Source organism: Macrobrachium rosenbergii, chromosome 12 (genome assembly GCF_040412425.1).
Source record: "Macrobrachium rosenbergii isolate ZJJX-2024 chromosome 12, ASM4041242v1, whole genome shotgun sequence".
Classification (NCBI taxonomy): domain Eukaryota; kingdom Metazoa; phylum Arthropoda; class Malacostraca; order Decapoda; family Palaemonidae; genus Macrobrachium; species Macrobrachium rosenbergii.
Genome location: NC_089752.1, coordinates 57,532,078 through 57,549,335, shown reverse-complemented (window position 1 = coordinate 57,549,335; position 17,258 = coordinate 57,532,078). Strand labels below are relative to the sequence as shown.

General features: G+C 41.1%; 1 protein-coding gene across 1 annotated transcript in view; it reads right to left on the bottom strand.

The window, feature by feature from the left end:
* The window catches only part of LOC136843678 (bleomycin hydrolase), a 162,040-nt gene that overhangs the window by 25,043 nt on the left and 119,739 nt on the right, over nt 1-17,258 (bottom strand). Inside the window, exon 8 of the mRNA XM_067112240.1 lies at nt 1,893-2,119. Coding sequence (XP_066968341.1) covers nt 1,893-2,119 — 227 coding nt within the window. The remainder of the gene's footprint in view (nt 1-1,892; nt 2,120-17,258) is intronic.

Sequence of the window (17,258 nt, the reverse complement as noted above, 5' to 3'; positions counted from 1 at the left end):
TGGGTGACTCTGTCGACTGGGAACCAGACCAGTCCCCTTGGGTGACAATTGGAGAGACCGACGTCGCAGCACGTGAGGAGATGACATACCACTGGCAAGACAGGAGAGGTTTGTACAGTACTTGAGTGGGACTGAGTTTTATTTTTAACAGGACGGGGGGATACCCCATACACTGAGCTGTAACTCCCCGAGGGCACCAAAACGGACGTATCGACTACCTATTCGTAGGGAGGCTCATGGCCTCACCAAGTACTAGGGAAGGATAGGGTACTGCACTATTCTAGGCCCAATCAACCAAACTCTCACCCTCCTCTTGAAGCGAGCCCAGACAATAGGGAGGAGAGAAGGAAGAGGGAGAGGGTTGAAGGAGAGAAATTCTGTAACATAGTCAACCAACAACCGACCCATAGGTAGAAGGGCAATGCATGAAGAAGATTCCCATATTGTTTTTCTTCTCTCTCTCCCCTCACCAGAGGGGAGGAGGGAACAGGGGTTTCAGATAATCCAGCAAACCCAAAAACAAGCGGTAGGCGGATGGAACAACAAACAGGAACTCCTCGACCAGCCTACCCCTCCTCCCTGCTCCAGCGACATAGTCGGGAGAGATGGGAGCCAAGACAATGCAAAACCTAACCTGAATAGCCTAACCCACCGATTGGAGGCGAGGCTGTGGCTACGATCCCCAATTTCTGATAAATATCATTAAGTTAACCAGTAAGCATATAAGTACCACGTAATATGAATAAATATACAAAAATATAAGGACTTGTGCTAAGTTTATAGCCTAACTGAGCGAGGCAAACAGGAAGTAGGCAGCATTAGACTGCACCTGACGCCAAGCCGGATCATAATAAAATCCAAACATCCATGTCATCCAATACACTATAAATCAGAAAACTGACAAAAAAAGCACCACCCTGGAGAGGGAATCCACCATCGGAGCCTGGTATACGCTTATGAATCAACTGCAAGAACCAAAATAAGGAGAAGCCTCCGTAAGGAATAACGCTAATCAAGGTACCAGGACCTGCCGACATAAACGCCTCCAAAGGAACTTTTGAAGGGGAATTATAAACATGAATAAAAATGTAGCGACAGAGAGAAACCCTTGCAGAAACCAGCTGTAAGGGTGTGCTTCAGTCATCATGGTTGAGGCTGAGCAATTAGGGCGTCCGGTATGACCCTGTAAATATTAATTTACACGGGCCTATAAGAGCCTCACAAGTGGTAAAAACCCCACAAGAAGATGGTACTTAACTTAGACACGGTGAAATTGCTTGACGACATGATGAAATTAATCCAAATTTGGACAAAAAGGCCAGCACCAAGAAAAAAAGCTTTCTAAATTGAGCACGTGCTAGTATGGAAATGGAGTTCAGATGGCTGGGGTCGGGTTACCGGGCGGGTGAGTCGAGGCGCTGGATCAGCTCTCCCATTCAGGGTTTTGTCATTGGGATATCTTCCAGAATGCGGTCCTGTGGCAGTAACAACAATCACTCACCCTGCCTATGACGACGTCTATTTCATTATAGATGTTGATCTGAGGTAGTAACCCCAGCATTCCTGATAGCTTTTTTTCCTCTGGTATATTTAGCAAAGAATTTACCTAGAAATATGTGCTGGATGGATATTTCACCGGCTGACACAGGGACGAGCTCAGAAATGCCTGTTTAGAGGCATTTTACTTACTCCATGTTACACTGTATATACTAACTGTGCACCACAATGCATATTGCAACCTTGAGCACAACCACTTTTGGGCTGGTGTTTTGACAATAATGTTGAATAATCTAGTGAATTCACATTATGTTGTCTATCAACTTCTTAAAAATCAACATCCATAAATATATAAAAAAAAAATTACTCTAAAACAATCCATTATAAATTCTTACATGTCCAGATCCTGGATGCCTAGTTTGCCTGCAAATCTCTTGCCAACTTCACATCCAAACCAAACTGCTTCTCCATTCTTTAAGCTTTCACTGCACAAATTCATAAGCAGCTCTACTGGTTGATTGTTGTAGATGGTCTTTCTACCTCCAACCATGTTTCCCAAGCAATCAACAGTGTAGGCCTTGGAATAAGGATTATCTGGTCTTGGATCTGTTACCAAACACACCTGAGGAGCAAAATATATTATACTTTAAAAAAAAATCAATCCTAAACAATCTGAATACATTAAAATCTATTGTATTGGATTTCTTAAAAGAAAATACAGTTCCATCACAATCTTACTTCAACATAGCCTATTCAGTACATCACAAAAGAAACAAAGCTTATCAGAATTGTGTCTACCAATTGATAAGGAACTCAGGTGATTTCTATATCTTTGGGAGTGTTTAATTTTGCAAACTTTTTGTGGTGATTTTAGTTTGCATTTTGCCTGAAACATAATTTTGTGTCTACCTGGCATATAACTCATGGCTAGCTTGCTTTTTAGTTTTAAATTAGCATCTGATCATTCTCATCTAACATGACATTTGCAATATTTTTGTGAAGTTTGAAGCATTATTTATTTCCTTAGGCAATGTTCAATATTAAGTTCTACCCTTACTCATTGTTCTTGAAAATTTTTTTATACCTAATGACCTCATTAATCTATTGTTTCTCCAATAAACCCATTTCTGTATAGTATTTATTCACTGGTCAGTGTCAGATAGTCTTTCTGAGCAACATCACATGAATTGTTATTTTCTCATTTTTGTTTTTTCTTGAAACGTACTGTGCTTTCACATTTGTGTGTTTTATTTTGCACAGTATCCTAATTCAAACAATTTCAATGTCACTACTGATTACAAGACCCCTGTTCCAGTCTCAAAGCAGGGTTCTCTCAATCTCAGCCTTGGCCTCAGCATCAGATCACAATGACTCAAACTAGGACTAGATCTCATGCCTAATCTGGCCTCAGTGATTCAGATTGATGCTAGCTGTGTATATTTTAAGAACACCTAAATGGTACTGAATGAAAGCTGAATATATCAGGCAGGACACACATGTGAAAGGTTTTTAGTTGTCACAGTTTGTCTCCATGTGTTACTGGGTGGTGAAAACATGTAAAACCTTATCACATCAATTTAGAGAATGTATATTTTGTATAGTACTAAGGTGGCAAGTGTCCACTGTACTAAACAAAGGCGGCCTGTGTGCTCTTGCTTTTTAGGTAATAATGTAAATTTACTCTTACTGTAGTACACTGTACCGGGTGTTTTGAAATTACAGCCTTCCCCCTCCACAGAACAAATGGAAAGTTATGAAGTTTTCTGCTGTAGCCTATCTCCAAGTACATTATTTTAAGTTTCTATTAAACTATTCTTCATTTTACATTTCTTGTATTTTCAGACTGAGTGACGGAGTTAGATACAGCCATGGCTAACGACTCGGAGGAAATCAGATGGACTGACCGAATCCAGGCTATAACCTTCAAACCGGCCAGGGATGCTGGCACATCCTTCATTTCACGTTCCTGGATAGCTAAATACATTAAAAGAGATGAATCCATTGTTAAAAGAAACTGGAACAAAAATCCATATGACTGTCATTGCGAAAAGAGTGAGAATCTTGGAAGGCCTGAAGTCCTTTTTCAGGAGTCAAAAGACATCATAACTGAGGTAGTGGGTAGACCAAGAAAGTCTTTACGTAAATTGGCGCTTGAACTATAAACAAAAAGGAGAAAGAAGAGAAGTTATAGTTGTGGCGGTATTCACACCCACAAACAACACAACACGCAACACTCACCCTCTGATCTTCTTCGTTGCTGGAGATGGATAAGGTCCACGGTGCGCCAATCACAGCACACACCCACGAAACAAAAAACTTAAACCGACCCTCCACCAACAACGAACCAACAAAAAAGAAGAGACACATGAACCATTAATGTGGTCCCAAAAAAAAACACGAACTCCGTTCACTTTCAAGGTTGGACCTCAACTGCCCAAGACCTCCCCAAAAAAGCGAAAAACTCCCGACAGACCGACAGACAGAGAGACAGCCGTAAAACCAACTCCAACAACCGAACCACTCACAACGACAATTACACTCTCTCTCTCTCTCTCTCTCTCTCTCTCTCTCTCTCAAACGCGTTTGGAAATGCTAAATAAAAACAAATTTCTTCATCCCTCCATATTTCTCCCCCTTTAGCATTTCCCAACCAACACCTTTCACACCCCTTTCAAATCGCCTTCACGCAACACCCACGGATGCTCACTAGCAGGTCCTCTAGATCGCGTTCATGTGGGCACACAATCATTCTCTCAGAATCATTCTCTCTTCTAGCAACATTCAAACTCACATCTTCTCCCTCCATTCTCTCTCCTCAGATTCACGCCATCTTCTTCACTATTACCACTCTCAATTTCATCCACAATCTCATCTATACCCTCTAACTCATTCCCAAATACCTCCCCAATTCTTCAACTAACCCATCCCATTCGCTCATTGACCTTTCCAATTCTTGCAACGATTCATTCATGCTTTCAATCACTGTCTATCACTGCTACGCCTCTCTACTCTTACACTTTCGCTCACCTCCAACCGTTCACTAACCCCTACACGTTCAGTCAACTCAGTTATATCAAACCCGATATGCTATAATTCTATCCATACCATCCCATTCATCCGTATTACACGCTTTATCACTCATTTCCACTTTTGGCACTCACACTATCCACACAACTTACGACCATTCAGTTTACTTACGTTCTTCCCTTTCTTACGCTTCTACCATACTCTATCAAAACAAATTGCTGATCCTCATGCAACAACCCCTCACGTACATGCATCACACGCACCGCTTGCATCCTGGAGGATCCACCATTTGAACCCCCTTCACACTCAGTTTCCCGACGCTGTCACAGTCACCCTCTTTCGTCTACATACACTTGATACATGCCCTTCCATTCCACATTCGTCACACTTCGCTCTCGGTTCTGAACACATTCTCGCATAATGCCCATTCTTACCACAGTTGCACATATTACATTCACTGGGTACCCCTACAACCATTAGCAATATGACCCACCTGTCCGCACCTGTAGCATTTAACCCCTATCTTTCGTGACACTCCCTTACCAAATGTCCCGGTTGCCTACACCTCAAACACGCTCCCTAAAGCCCACCTACACTCATTCTTTGTATGTCCTTCCTTTCCACATCTAAAACACTTCGCTCGACTTCCACTCATCGACCTTCCTTTGTACACTACTATCCCTAACCCGTCCAACCCGTTGTTCCCTTTACAAACCCATCATTCATCCTCACTGGCACCTCTACATTACTTGCTCTTACACTCTATCTATTACACTATCGGCCATTCTCATTGGGCCCCTCAACACTGCATCCCAAAGCTTCCGAACTCTGGTACTCTCTCATCTACCCCAGCCCTTACACTTACACTTCTGCTCTCTTTTATAACCCTGTCAAGCTCATAATCTTCTACAATTTCCAAAAATTTCTCCCCAAGTCAACCTTTCATTCATTCCATCTTTTCTTCTCCTTCCGCTTCAAGTTCACAAATTCTCTAACTCCATCTGGCACTGTCCCTAACAACTTCCGTACTAACTCCTTACATTCATCTATCCCATCATCCCCAAACTTCTTCCTTGCCAACGTCTCCAGCCTACAAGCATACAGTGACAAGGTTTCCCAGCTTTCATTCTTGCCTCATCAAATTCATTCTTCCTCTTATACTTAACACTGCGCTTTCATACGCCTCGCTTGCTCAACTAATCTAGCTTTCACCTTGTCATACTCAACATCTCCCACACTCATAATAACCCTATACATGTCAAGTAAAAACCCAGTCAAATACTCTCTAATTCTCGTGCCCATACTCTCTTACTTTCCCCATACTTTATCCTGACAAACCTTTCATACTCCCTAAAGAAATCATGCACATCCCTACTTCCATACTCATTATACTTTTCACACCGGGTACCTCCCTCACATACATAGCCTTTCTCACTTCTTTCTCACTTTCACTCTCACTTTCGCTACTTTCGCTCTGTCCTTTCATACCCTCTTCCAATACAAGAGTCCACTTCTGCACTTACATTCATCTTACTCATTACACTCTTCTTCCCCCCTCTTTATCCACTTTATCCACTGACCTCCATCCACCTCACTATCACTACTGCCTTCAACCCTCTCCCTTCTTTCCTGCCTTTCCCACTTCCTTTCCCTTCTTACCAGTTTCCTTTCCCTTTCCCTTCTTCCCTTTTTTCTTCCCTGACTTATCCTTACTTTCCCTCTGTTCCTTCCTTGCTTTTCATTCCCTTTTCCTTACCCTGCCTCTCATTCCCTCGTTTCTTGCTTCCTATTCCCATATCACTTTCATCACTCACGCTTCCATTCACTTCTTCCTCCTTTTCTTTCTCTCTTGCCCCTTCACACGTTCCAGAGAACCTGCCTCCAACAGCCCCTTCTCCAAAACACCCTTGAACATACCTTTTCACCATTTCTTCCACACCTTTCATCATTCCTCCAACTTTTTATCCATCCTCTCTTCCATCCTCTTCCATTCTCTCTTCTGACTCTTTCATCTCCCCCTTTCATTTCTTCTTTTGCACTTCTTAGTATTCCCTCCACCTCCTCCAACTGACTCCCCAATCTCTCATTCTCACCCTCAACCACGTATTCTCCTCTCAACCTTACCAGTTCCTCTTCCATCCTTCTCTTCAGTCACACTACCAGCCACCAACCTCAATTGCAGCTGCAATACCAGCTGCCCCACGTTGAGGCGCCAAATATTATGTGGCGGTGTTCACACCCACAAACAACACAACACGCAACACTCACTCCTGATCTTCGGTTGCTGGAGATGGATAAGGTCCACGGTCGCCAATCACAGCACACACCCACCAAACAAAAAAAAAAACTTAAACCGACCCTCCACCAACAACGAACCAACAAAAAAAAAGAAGAGACACATGAACCATTAATGTGGTCCCAAAAACAGACGAACTCCCGTTCACTTTCAAGGTTGGACCTCAACTGCCCAAGACCTCCCAAAAATCTAAAAACTCCCGACAGACCGACAGACAGAGAGACAGCCGTAAAACCAACTCCAACAACCGAACCACTCACAACAATTACACTCTACACTCTCTCTCTCTCTCTCTCTCTCTCTCTCTCTCTCTCTCTCTCTCTCTCTCTCTCTCTCTCTCTCTCTCACACACAAAACGTTGGGAAATGCTAAATAAAAACAAATTTCTTCATCCCTCCATATAGTGCTGTATATCGTGAGTTGAAAAAATCTGGTATCAAGCCATTTCATGTTATCAGCAAGCCCAACATCACTCAGCAACAGAGAGAAGACTCTGCATGGTTTTGTGGTTCATTTCTTAAAGATTGGGATGAAGCTGACTTTCTCCATGTTGCCGCATCAGATGAATTCTTCATTTACACAGTCAGGAAGCCAAATCATAAAAATGACATCATTTGGGCTGCAAAGTTGGATGATATCAGCGATGACGTGTGCTATCCCCAAGTTATGAAATTTCCTGAATGTTTGGGAATTTTTCTCTGTTTCACAGCCAAACGGTTAATGTGGATCATCAAAGAAAAAGGACAGTCATGGAATGGCGAATACTTCAGAGAAATTGTGCTTACTGGTGGAGTATTTCCTTTCCTCAGAGATCCTGAAAGTGTGTTATCTGTTGAAGAAGTCACATTTTTCCATGATAAGGCATCATGTTTCAAGGCTCTTCAGACACAGGAGCTGCTTCGAAACAGTGGTATCGATTTCTTCTAGTCAAGTGAATTTCCAGGTAGATCCCCTGACCTTAATGTGTGTGAAAACATTGGTAGCATCTTAAAGGATCGTGTTGAAGCACGCACAGTGAACTATGATGGTATACCAAGCCTCGATGACCTGCGAAGAGAGGTGACCGAAGTGCTGAAATCATACCCCTCAAGAATGCAGGCTGTGGTACAGGCAGATGGAGGCCACACAAAATATTAAATACTCAGAGAGAAACTTAAATAAATATCTGTTCTGAATGACTTTTGCTTTTGTCCATATCAATTTTAGTTTATGCATTGGGGGGGGGGGCTAATTTCGAAACATCCTGTATATGAAATGAGTTTAGCATCATCAAGAACAGCTCACCGCATGGTTTTGTTATGATCTCACAATCACCATTACTTCACAAATAACTAACACTCATTGCATCCACAAGAGATTACAAATTACTCTTGGATCTGAGATTTTTATGTCATGAAAACTTAGGTCTGTTTTTTACTTAGCACTGTATTCTACGCATTATATCAATACTGTACAATCTCTTACATTTACAAAGCAGTAACACATACTGCATTACAGTAGGAGGGGCCATTTATTTAGGGTGAAAGCTGAAGACTATAAAATGCTGTAAGTTGTTTCTTAGGATTATTTAATCACTCAAAATACTCATTTTTGTGGCCTCAGTCACATGAATCTACCATTTCTTCACATCAGTGGTCTTTTGAATCATTGATTGGCTAATTGAGACATACTCCAAAATCAAACCAGTGGGTAGAAAGGACTCTTTAGCTTTGGTAGGCAACCCTTCTAAGAGAAGGCTGCTCTGAATGAAAACCTTGTTCTCCAGCCTTGGACTTTGCAATAGCCATCATACTGTGGCCTTCTATGGTCTTGGGTTTTGAGTTCTCTTGCCTGAGGGCACAATCAGGTATTTATCCTCTTTTTCATTCACTTTCCTGTCTTTTCGAAAAGTGTGTAAGACAGGCTGATGAGAAAGCAAAAGTTGCTTGGTGGATTATCAGGAAAGTGCCTTCATCTTTGCCAAATCTTTTCCTTCTGAGTATTTTATTTCTAGGGATTCGCGTTCTCACGATTCGCGTTACTCAATTTCTCTTTGTATTCAATGATCATAAGTCACTTTGCATGAACCTCCAGAATTAGCTGATATTAATAATTACTATACCGGGTATGTAAAGCGTATATTTTATGGTGTAGGCTAGGCTACCATATACTTATACAGTACGTGGCACCGAATACCCTACTGTAGGCTAGGCTATGTTCAAGGATACGTTTTGTTATTTCTTACATTTTTTTCCAACAAACAATGGGTTTTTTTGGAACCTAACCCCATCGTAATTAGGATAATACCTGTATAAGCATTTTTAGTTTGTTTTGTGTGTGTTTGAACTATCAAAATAGGCAGTTCTAAGTGTTTTTAGAAGGGTTTTAAGTATTCATGGGTTTTAGCTATTCGCAGGGGGGTGTGGTACGCATCCACTGTGAGTACGGGGGGTTTACTGTACATTTACTGTACATCCATCCTGACTGTCCTCCCCCAGTTGTTGTGGCAAATCTGGCAGATTTCTTTTGCCATACAAGGTGTACCGGCCCAACCTTGTCGACCAGTTGCTTCCGGCATCTCTTTCAATGACATATGGTGACCTTTATTTATACTCTCAACAGAATTTTTGCAAATAATGTAAATACTGTTGTTGTTGATGGTATTGTTGTTTATTGCTCCGTTGATTTTTAGTACAATGTTTCTGTTGTCATGAGTCTCTTTACTTGTTTTGAAACTGATTTTATGTTGTTAATTTTGATTCTTTCGGGAGACATTGAGCTGAACCCTGGGCCTGTTACTTGTTACAGTAACAAAAATTGCAAGGTACTTTACTCAAATATTCGGGGCTTAAGGTCAAATTTTCTTGATCCCCAGAGTTGTGCCCGTAACTACTATCTGATGTTTTTATCTGAGACTCTTGTTAGTAGTAACAAGTCAAAGGATGAGTTTTTAATCCTGGGGTTTGATGGCCCTGATTTTATTTACCATCGTAACATCCCACACGCACAAGGTATGGCTGTATACACTAAGTCCCGACGACCTACTTATCGTCAGAAAAATTTGGAGTGTAGCTGCCATAAAGTTCTTTGTTTTAAAATATTCACTAAGTTCTACAACGTTTACATTTTTTCTCTTCACTGCAATCCAAATACTGACGATTCTATATATGACTGTCTTTTGGAAAGGATTAATATGGCTCAGTCACAGGATTCAAAAGCTTCATTCGTTATTTGTGGAGACTATAATGCAAAGCACAATGAGTGGCTAAATTCAAATTCCACAGATCAACATGTCCAGTCGGCCTTGCGTTCTGTGTATCCTCTGATTTTTTCCAGCTACAGTAATTAAGGAACCCATGCACATTTCTGGTAATAGATTAGACCTCATATTCACAGATGTTCCAGCTATTGTGAAGTCAAAGGTCTGTGAATATATAGGCACTTTTGATCATTGCACCACTGAGATGGACATGTCTGTCATGGACATGTCTGTCAATCAGTATCTGTATTCCTAATACCACCACCGGAAAAACGGTCTGGCTAAAATCCAGAGCCAATTGGGATCGCATTATTGAAGCTTGTCAGGCACCTGGTATTTCAGTTGCTATATTAGATCCTGATCCCAAAAAGAAGCTAAGTGAAACGCTGATGGCTATTTTAATAAGATATGTCCCTAGAAAGGCCATCTAATTTAGGACAAATGACCAGCCATGGTTTGATGATGCATGTAGACGAGCCTACCATGACAAACAGACCAAATTCAATGCATGGAGACAAAATCATTCAAATGAAAATTACACCATTTTTGTTGAGTCTAGCTGCGCAGCGAATAGAACTTACCGATACAGCCGAGAGAAATTACAATAATTCCTTGAAGAGAAAACTTAAAGGAATTACAAAGCCTTATCTGTGGTAGACCAAATTGGCATCAGCTATCTTTGGGTCAGGCTCATCTTCCATCCCACCACTACTGACTAACAATGGTAGACTGGTTACTGGCCCTAAGGAAAAGGCTGAACTGCTTCATCAAGCTTTTGAAGCTAAGCAATCAGCTCAGGATGTCCCTCTCCCTGATATTTGTCATCCCAAACCTATTCTTACAAAATCTGCATTTTACTCCAGGGATGTTAAGAAAATTCAGGATAATCTTGATAGCTGGGGTGGAAAAGATCCTGATGGTTTCTTCCCTTTGTTTTTTAAAAAACTTTTTAGTCTGTTGTCTCCCAAGATTACTAGAGTCTATAGATTTTTATGTCGACGTAGTATCTTTGTGGATGAGTGCAAGCTTAGTAATACAGTGCCTGTTCCAAAGAGCAGCATATCTGAAGACCGCAGTAACTACAGGCCAATCTCTATTCTCCCTGTGCTGAAAAACTTATTTTTAAGCAAGCCACTATATAAGCATGTGGAATCTAAAGGATTGTTAGCTGATAGTTGATATGCATACAGGAAGCAGTTAGGTACCTGTGATGCTCTTTTAGACTTGACATGCCATTTGCAAGGGAACCTTGATAAGAGTTTTGAGTGCAGAGTAATTCAAACAGATTTTAGAGCTCTTTCAATTTAGTAAATCACAAGGCACTTATTTATAAACTTCAGAATCTTGGAGCGGGTGGATATGTTTAGGATTACAGTACTTCAAGATTTCCTTACAGGTAGGCAGCAGCGAGTTGCTGTGGACAGGATCTTTAGTCTCCTCCACAGCAACTATTGTGTCTGGAGTTCCACAGGCCAGTGTTCTTGGTCCACTGTTACTGTACTGTATTTTTTGTGTACATGTATACTAGTGATATGGTTGTTGGTCTGGAAAACAAGATTGTTCAGTATGCCGATGATGAAACGCTTGTGGGTATAACAAAGTCTCCACTTATGGGAAATGAAGCTGCCCTCAGCCTCAATCAGGACATGGACCAGATCAGGGAATGAAACAAAAACTTCTTTCAGTTTTCTTCTGAAGATGGAAAGAGAAACCCACAAGATTCCTGTGTATAACTTGTTTACTTGTAAATACTTACATGTTACTTTTAAATTCGAGTACTTTCAGGTCCTAACTGTGACCCTTTTTCAAGAGATGAGGTAGTCAGGCTGGTTCAAGGCCCAGCAATCTTCTGGAACTTCTTCTCCTGTGCTGTCATTTATATGATGGCTGTCCTGGTTTCCATTCTCTTGAGAATTGTTAATCTCCTCCTGACGGTTTGATATCCTGATCTGATGGTCAGTGGTATTAATCCTTGTGGTATGTGAGTAGTTACCATCAGTCTGTTGGGCAGGAGACCTAGAAGGAAACATAGGATTTACCTCAGAAGATCCCATAAGCCGATCTTTAATATTAAAAGAAGCTAAGATCGATCCTTCTGACCTGGAGGTTAGGTCTCAAGGATTTACCTCAGAAGATCCCATAAGCCGATCTTTAATATTAAAAGAAGCTAAGATCGACCCTTCTGACCTGGAGGTTAGGTCTCCTGCCCAACAGACTGATGGTAACTACTCACCACAAGGGTTAATACCACTGACCATCAGATCAGGATATCAAACCATCAGGAGGAGATTAACAATTTTCAAGAGAATGGAAACCAGGACAGCCATCATATAAATGACAGCACAGGGAGAAGTTCCAGAAGATTGCTGGGCCTTGAACCAGCCTGACTACCTCATCTCTTGAAAAAGGGTCACAGTAGGACCTGAAAGTACTCGAGTTTAAAAGTAACATGTAAATATTTACAAGTAAACAAGTTATACACAGGAATCTTGTGGGTTTCTCAGATCAGGGAATGTTGTAGTCGGTGGGGTATGAGCCTGAACTCCAGTAAAATGAAAACACTATTGATTATCAGCTCTCATAAAGGGTTCCCATCCCATCCTCCCCTTCAGGTGGATGGAACTTTGCAGAACGAGTCTGAAGCTTTAACTATTCTAGGTGTAACTTTTGACTCGCATCTAACTTTTGAGAAACATCTAATGAAAGTTTCAACAAATGCCGCACGAAAGTTAGGTATTGTTCATAAGGCCTCATATATTTATAACAGTGATAAAATCAATGCAACCTGTTTTAAGTCATTTGTACTTCCTTCACTGGAATACTGTTCCCTAGTGTGGATGTCTGTTTCTGCCAGAGATTTATCTCTTTTTAGATAAGAGTGGTTTGTGGTGGTAGGTTTCTGTTTCCTAATAGCAGCAGTTAAGACTTGGACCAACGACGGATGGTCCCTTGTTTGTCAATTTTTCAAAAGTTATATTTCAAACAGAGAACTTTCGCATTCACAATTGATCCCTGATCCCCTTTATCTGCCGGAAGCAACCTGATTCGCTGAACAGCAGCACCATTAGGCTATGTTCCACGGGTCCTTTATTCCTCACAGGTTGGACTGTGGAACAGCCTGCCAGAGGATGTCATGCCACTGGAACTTCAAGAAGTTCAAGTGAAAATGCAATGTGTTACTACCCTATTACGTACTATTCTTCTTGCATTTTAATACTTTCATCTATTTATTAATTTTTTTCTTTTTTAATAAGTGGGATCTCTTCTTTCTGTATTTCACTTTATTTCCTCTTACTTCTTCCTAATGAACACCATATTCTTTGGAAGCTTAAATTTCAAGTCAGTGGCCCCTGTGGGCTTGTTCCATATAAATAGGTTTCATCTACTGAATAATAATAATAATAATAATAATAATAATAATAATAATAATAATAATAATAATAATAATAATAATAATAATAATAATAATAATAATTCATTCATTCATTCATTATAATACTCTTATACCAAAATTATGAATGTATGGGTCATTCATGACATGAATTAAGACCCTGATATAAGGATGGACAGTCTTAACTTGGATTCAGCTTTGGCCTCCAACCATAAGGACTTGTATTAAACCTTGGCCTTTGAAATTTACAATCTGACTTCCCTTTCAAGTGGGAGGACATGTCTTAGGGATATACAACAAAATATTGTTGAAAGGCTCAATGATATACAAAACATGTGCAAATCAGTCCTATATCATAAACATTTACAAAGAGACATCTACTGAGGAAGAGCACGACTATCATACCTGAAAAGTTCTCTGATGCTCAAATGCACAGATCCCCTGGAGATTTGAAACTACCGAATCTGTTTTTAAATATAAGTACAGAAATATTGATAGCATAGTTAGTTGCTCCCAAAATCGTGTCTTAGAGGACTGAACAGTTATCAATAAACAATTCACCTACAACACATGATGAAACTAAAATTTTTCAAATATCTTCCTAATGAAAGATGCTTGTAGTGAGAGAAGAATCAGCTTATTTTAAGCACTGCTTGCAAGTACACTCATTATTAAGAGAGAAGAGGAATTCAATTAGAAGCCCCTTTCTACTGCACTAAATACTAAATTATTAAAAAATTCTAAAGGTTCAGTCTTATAACATAGTCAGCATTAATGGCAATCTTACAAGTTTTTTAGTAATCATCAATGAATTCCTTTACTTGCTGTCATAACAAATATGAATTCATGAAATAATGATACAATTAACTACCTGTTCTAGCTGTCAATTCTGAATTTATAGTTAGCAGACGTAAGGAGTTTTCTCACTGTCACTCGAATGTGCAGTATTCTCCAGCCTAAACAGCGATACACTCTATGGTCCTTCTTCAATTTGCAAAACAAGGACATGATGAAAGCTAAAAATAATAAGGTACATAAAATATAGATTTTTCATAATAAAATTTATTTGGATGCTTACCTACTGTTAAAGTTAGCTTATATCTCCACGCCGATAGGCGAGTCGGTATTCAAACGAAAGATCAAATGGCTGCCCGGATGACTGTCTAGTTCACCTGTTCTCCACCAGGTGTGTTTTAAATGTTTTAGCTTTTGTCAGAATTCTCCTTGACAGCCCACTAAGTTGTGGGGAGGCTGGGTGGGGTCTACTTTAAAAGTAGGTAAGTATCCAAATAAATTTCATTATGAAAATTTAAATTATTTGGGATGAATCTTACCTACTGTTAAAGTTAGCTGATTCCCACAATGAGAAGATGATGGGTAGTGCAGCTAGACAAAAAATCTGCTCAGCTAAAGGTTTCTTGCATGAAACCCAAAACATTCTTATCTGATCTGGAATCCTTTCTGGATCTTACTACCACCAGAAGCTGGATTCCATTCAGGAGCAGGGCTCTCATACATGTGCAGCAAAGAGCAGTCTTCAATTAAGCCAGAATGAAACAGAAGCAGCATAAGGGGACTCCAGTGCCTGGGTCCAAAAGCCCTATAAAATGACAGTCACTAAAAGTAAATGCAGTACCTTTATGATATAAAGGTATGCTCCTAAACAAAATATGACATTTTTATGATAAAATAAAGTTTTATATATACTTACCGAGTAATTACATTGCTTACAGTTTCACTCGCCAGCAGCTTTAAAATTCTGAAATTCGCAGTAGCACTAGTGTCGGTGTAGGTGACTATACTCCACCCACTTTTGGGGTAAGCGAGGAACGATTTCAGCAGAGAGCTCAATTGTTTTTGCCCTTCTTTCCATATGAGGGGAGGAGGGAGGGCTTTGATTCGTGATTACTTGGTAAGTATATGTAACTTACCCAGTAATTACATGGCTGAATCCCAAATTGACACGGAGGTGGGATAAGGATTTTTCTACTCCAAAACATTATGGATGATAATGAGTTAGAGAATAGAAATTATTAGCATTGGTACAATGCTTGTCATTCCTTACCTGGTAAGATAGCTGCTGCAGGTAGATACTGCCTCTGGTTGGCGCTCATCTTAACCATGTAGGGCATGGCGAGCTGGCCAGACGCACCTCTACATCAGTGGGTACTTTGCAGCAAGGGATGAACTCAGTGACTAACAAAGTATACAAGTAGCCACTTGCCCCTGCCCTGGGCACAGTGCTGACAAACCAAATGACCAGAATAAAAAAACAAGAACACCACCTACACCATAAAATATAAAAACACCACCCACCCATTAAAACTAAGACTGGTGGGTCTCCCAGCACACAGTAACCCCAGGCTCCCATTATGACTCAAAACCCAAGTTCAAAGCAAAGAGAAAAGGAGGGAAGAAAAACTTACTACGCTTCCTCCCCCAACACCATGCCAGCCACGGATAACAGCCCTAAAGCACAATTTTCAAAAGTAGTTTCCACATCACGAAGATAGACTTGCACCTCCAGTAAGTCGCTTGAAGAACTGATGATAGGGACAGGTTGTGCTTGAAGGCTAACAACATGGAGACCGCTCTGATCTTGTGAGCCTTAGCTCTGATGGACAATAAAGCCTCTTCTCCAATCTGAGAATGGGCTTTGGAGATCAGATCCTTCAAGAAGAAAGGCAAGCAGTTTTTGGACAGGGCACGAGACGGATTTCTAACTGAGTACCATAAATTACTCATAGGACCTCAAATCTTCCCCGTTCTGTGCAAGTAGCACCTCAGTGCTCTTACTCAACACAGAACTCTCTCCTCCTCATCTGGGCCCAGTATTTCCATCAGGCTTTTAATTGTGAAGGAACGAGGCCAGGGTTTGCTTGGGTCTTCATTTTTAGCTAAAGACCCCATGGTGAATGAACATACGCCATCACCAATGGAAAATCCGACACTCTTGTCAAGAGAATGCACCTCACCGGCCCTTTTGGCAGCTGCTAATGCTATGAGAAAATGAGTCTTCCTGGTAAGATCTCGTAGCCAAGCAGAATGAAGAAGCTCGAAGCGAGGTCCTGAGAGCCACTTCAAAACTAGGTCCAAATTCCATGAGACGGCCTCTTGCCCCCTTGGATTTGGAGGTATCAAGGGATTTTAGGAGGTGAGATAGGTCTTGATTAGCTGAGAGATCCATTCCTGTGTGCCGAAACACCGAACTCAGCATAGCCCTGTGTCCTCTGATCGTAGAAAAGGAGAGGCCCCTAGATGTCCTCAAGTACAGGAGAAAATCAGCAACGTCTGCTACAGACGTCTTAGAAGACAAGATGCCATGTCCTCTACATCAGGCTCTAAAGACTGTCCACTTGACTTGATAGACCTTGTCAGAAGAGGGGCGTCTACACTTTGCAACTGCTTCTGAAGTTGCTCTTCAAAACCCCTTCTGTTTGAGGAGTTTCCTGACAGTCTGAACCCTGTCAGGGACAGAGTGGACAGTCCTTGGTGGAACCGCCTGAAGTGGAGCTGTCTGAGCAGACTTGGTCTCTGTGTTAACAACCTTGGGAAGTCTGTCAACAACTTGAGGAGATCCGGAAACCATTGCTCTTGTGATGTTCGTGTGTGCTGCGGAACTTGCTGAGGACTTCCCGTATCATGAAGAACGGTGGGAAGGCGTAGAGATCCTTGCGTGACCAGTCTTGTAGCACTGCGTCTGTTACCCATGCTAGAGGGTCTGGTACTGGCGAACAAAAGACTGGAGGACAATGATTCTTGGACGTCGCAAAAAGATCTATAAGAGGTCTCCCCCACAGTTTCCACAG